Consider the following 4,295-nt stretch of genomic DNA (forward strand, 5'->3'; position numbering starts at 1 on the left):
GGCAGTGGCAGTGGCACCCAGGAGTGCAATGTCCTTGTTTATGCGCTGACACTATCCCGTCTCCGGGTGCGGCGCTTGATTGAATTGTGTCCTTGTCAGTGCATGTCCGCCCCAAAAACATCAGAAGCAGCCTCCGAGGCAAAGGCAAAGGCAAAAGCCTAAAGCCTGAAGCCTCAACCCTGAGGCCCGAGGACAGGCCACAAAGTTTAATTAACTTTTTCCAGCTCAATTTCTAAACATGTTTTTCGGTCTATCCTCTCGTTGTGCTCTCTTCTCTTTTTGCAGTAATTTAATTTAATTGTTGAGGCCCAAGAGCAGGGCAGCAGAGATTTCTGGCACCCTTTTTTGGCAAATCCTTTAGCCCTCTGCGAAACTAAGCCTCTGCTTTTCTCCTCCTTGGTTTTTGTGGTTTTTTTCGTGTTTTTTTCATGTTTTTCTTTTCGAATGACTTTAAATGGCAGCCACGTCTTTTGACAGCTGGAGGCTCCAACGGTATTACAGCTGACAGCTGGCGTCTGATGCGGTTTATGTTAAAAGCCAAACCCCCACACACTCCGCAAAGCCATTCCCCCCATTTACACACACATGTGGAGGAGAAGGGAGTGCAAGTACTCGTACTCGTACGAGTATTCCGCGGCTGAGCACACACACAAATTTATGTTTATGTTAACAAAGTCGGAGCCATTCAAGTGGCAAGCCAAAACAAGACAACCTGTCCCCATACAGACTCCCAGCCCCATCCCCAAACCACAGAATGGGATGCAGTCATGTGCACAGAGCCGAAAACATTGTAACCGAGCACGCGAGTCCCAGAGATAACAGCCCACAACGATGACGATGACGATGACGATGCTGATGGCTGCCACACTGGGCGAAAAATCCGAGTAACAGATCAGGCAATGGCCACCCTTCACTCAGATCCTCCTCTGAGGTCTGGAAGCATCCGCCGGGGATGATTATCTGCAGATCTTTCCTCGAAGCGATATGGTAGTGCGATATTTTAGGCAATGCGCGTGAGCCGGGGGTAGCAATTTACTGAATTTAATTGTTGTTTGTTGGCTTACAATAATTTTTGATTGGAATAGACTGTCATTCGCCGGATAAATACTAAAACAGATCCTAATTTTACAAATCGTTTAAAGACAGAGAGTGAGAGAGAGAGAGAGAGAGAGAGAAACACTTGGAACACACAACAACAGCAACAACAACAAAAAGAAAAGAAAACTGTTAGAGAGAAAGAGATAGAGAGAAAGAGAACCCATTCATTGGGCTGGAGGACCGGCCTCCCTGTCCCCCTCTGGTGGTCGCTGCTGCGTTTCGGGTATCTGCTCGAGGTCGTCGAAGTCTAGATGGGACTCCCGGTGATGATCGTCATCCGTCTTCATCTTGGCCGCCACGTAGTCGGCGAATGTCAGGTTGATGTCGAACGGAGTGCGCCGGAAGATGTTGGGCGGCGTGTAGTTGTTCTGGATGGGCCAGAAGAGGCCGTCCTCGTCGGGAGTCTGCGGGGCAGTGCCGTAGAGGTCGAGGAACTCGGCCAGGGTGAAGTAGAAGCGTGTGGAGGCCAGCACCAGCTCGATGCGCTGGATCTCCGGCAGAAACTTGCGGTAGACGTCGACCGACAGGAACTCGACTTGCTCCAAGGACTTGGCCTTCAGGGAACCCGCCACGCTGGCGGCCGTGCTGGCAGCGATACTGGGGGCCACACTAGGGGCCCTACTGGGGACCATGATGGGGACCGTACTGGGGACCGCACTGGGGGTCGTGCTGGGCGCCACACTAGGGGCCTTGCTCCCGGTTCGACTGGCGGCAGTGCTGAGGACCTTCTCCGGCTCTCGCTCCTCCTCAAGCTCCTGAAAGCGTTGGCGGGAGGGGACTCTACTGACGGTCTGGTGGTGGTCCTGCTCCTTGTCGGGGTCCGGACTGGGCTCGGAGGGCGCCAGACTCTCGGCTATGAGGCGGCAGATGATGAGGAGCTTCTCCTTGATGATCATGTGCTGCTTCCCCATCAGGTACTCATCCGTGGGCGTCGAGGTGGGGAACTTCTCGTTGAGAAAGACCCCGGGAATGCGGCGGAAGGTCAGCTCCTTGGTGTACAGGTGCTTGATGTGATCCTCGGTCTGGAAGACGCGGTTGCTCAGCCAGAACTCGCCGCTGCAGGCCACCAGCTGGCGGCAGAAGCAGCCCATCATGTCCTCGCTGGCCTCCAGCATCAGCAGCGAGTAGTCGCCCATGTAGATGAAGAGCCCGCAGACGGGATCCGGGGTGAAGGCCTCCGCCTGGCAGTTGTGGTGCAGCTGCTGCAACTTCTCGCAGAACGTCTCGAAGTAGTCCCTGGCCTTGGGGGGCTCCGGCTCCGACTCCGCCTCGGGCTCTGGCTCTGCCTCCTCCTCCTCCTCCCCCTCGTCTTCAAGCGCCGCGTCCGAGGGCTGGACGAACTCATCGCTGAAGCGAAAGGTCCGGGTCACTACCTCCGCCTGAGCGTCGGGCTCCGCGTTCACGCGCTGTGTAGGATCTTGTGCGGACTGCGGTGTGGCAGGCCCCTCGCCTGGAGCATCTGCGGTCGCTTCCTCGGTGCCCTCCGCCTTGGCCAGCGACATCTCCGTGGTGGAGCCCTGCGTGGTCTCGTCCAGGGGCACTGGCGCCTCCTCCTCGGCGGCCATCAGCTCGGGCTCCTTCTTCTCCGCCTCCGCGGCACTGGTGGGCGGCTCCTCCACCTCGGTCAACGCCTCCACCTCGGGCTCCAGGCACCCGTTCTTGGCCAGGATGAAGATGCGCTGGTAGAACACCGACGTCTCCATGTCGGCCAGCTCCACGTCCACGTACTCCACCAGCGACTTGCGCACCTGGAAGATGGCGGCCCGCTTCATCGTGAAGCATGTGTGGCGCGTCAAGCGGTGGCTGCGGCTCTGGCGCTGTCGGGCGGCCACCGAGGCCTGCCTGATGGTGGCGCGATTCGGTATCGAGGACATGGCGGACTCTCACAGGACTGCAGCGACAGAGGCAATCGATCCGACTGGTTGTTGTTTGTTTCTCGAAATAATGATGTTGTTATGAGCAACAAAACGGTTGTTATGAAAGGGAAATCAATGGAAAACTCAATGCCCTCTGGGGGACTACAAAATCGTATCCGAAACGCCAGATACGATTGAAGTTTTCTTCCAGATAGCTGGGATAATCATCTTTTGAGTAGTGTCCTTTATTGTCGGAGAGCATGTGAGAAACGTTTTAAATCAGGCCTTATCCTCAAGGACATCTTGGAGAAGTCGGAATAACACATTTGATGGCTGCTCTCGGCGAGATCCAGGGCCAAGGCAGATGGACAGATATTCTTTACGAGCCGTAGATCCCGGAATATAATAGTTTTCTCTCAGTGCACACACACACACACACACACACAGACACACGCACACGCACTCGTACACTGTTATTATCTAAGCAATGTACTTGGGCCGCAGAGCGCCTCAATTATTATTATCATTCGCTTGAAATCTAAGGCAGAATGCCCTCCCAACCCCATCCTCTCTCTCTGTCTCTCTCCGTCCCTCTAAACCCTGTATCGTTGTCTCGCTCTGCGGCGGTGGCTGGGGCTTTGTTTCTGGCTTTCGGCTGCGGCTGCGGCTTCGACTTCGGCTTCCACTTCCACTTCGGCTTCGGCTTTGGGGTTCTGGCGCTCTTCAGCGAGTTAATTTATTCATGGCACATTTATGAGCATAGTGATTTCAGGCAGCACCTACAACAACCTTCCGTTTTCCGTTGTGCCGTTGTGCCGTTTTGCCGTTTGCCAACCTGCCACACCACCTTTCCGACAGACAACAAGAACAATGTAAAGGGAAAACTTCTTCATCAGGATGCCACCTCGTCCTCCTTCTCGTCCTTGCTCCATTGCTGCCGCTGCCTTTCGCTCTTGGAACAATTTGAAACACTTGGGCATACAATATGTTGAAATGATAATGAGCGAAAATTGTTTTTTGACTCCGTTCCCCAGGTGTTTTTGGGGGGCGGGCAGGCTGCCGGGGCATGGCTTCAAAGGATGTGTCTAAGCAGCAGGTCCTCAGAGTCCTGTGCTCTCTGTGTGTCCTGTCTTATACCGCCCTCCACCCCCCCCACCCTCCTCGCATCGGGCTAAGTGCCATGGACCGTTTTGCAGTTTAGTTTATTGAGCAAAAAGTTGCGTAGCAATTTGTGGGCCAATGTTTTAATAACTAAGTGCCTTCCCTGCCCTGCCCTGCCCTGCCCTGCCTGTCGTCCTTCGTTGTCCTGGCAGATAAGATCCAGCTTTGAGTCTCGCTTTT

At 54.6% G+C, this 4,295-nt stretch overlaps 1 protein-coding gene across 1 annotated transcript; it reads right to left on the reverse strand.

Annotated features, from left to right (window-relative positions):
• Window positions 1–1,222: 1,222 nt before the first annotated feature.
• On the reverse strand, window positions 1,223–3,034 carry LOC6601247. The gene has a single exon (XM_026994165.1). It carries the CDS (start codon window positions 2,970–2,972, stop codon window positions 1,263–1,265), a length of 1,710 nt encoding a protein of 569 aa, XP_026849966.1. The 5' UTR covers window positions 2,973–3,034; the 3' UTR covers window positions 1,223–1,262.
• Between the last annotated feature and the right edge of the window lie 1,261 nt (window positions 3,035–4,295).

This window comes from Drosophila persimilis, unplaced genomic scaffold (assembly GCF_003286085.1).
Source record: "Drosophila persimilis strain 14011-0111.01,24,50 unplaced genomic scaffold, DperRS2 tig00001296-arrow-arrow-pilon, whole genome shotgun sequence".
Taxonomy (NCBI): domain Eukaryota; kingdom Metazoa; phylum Arthropoda; class Insecta; order Diptera; family Drosophilidae; genus Drosophila; species Drosophila persimilis.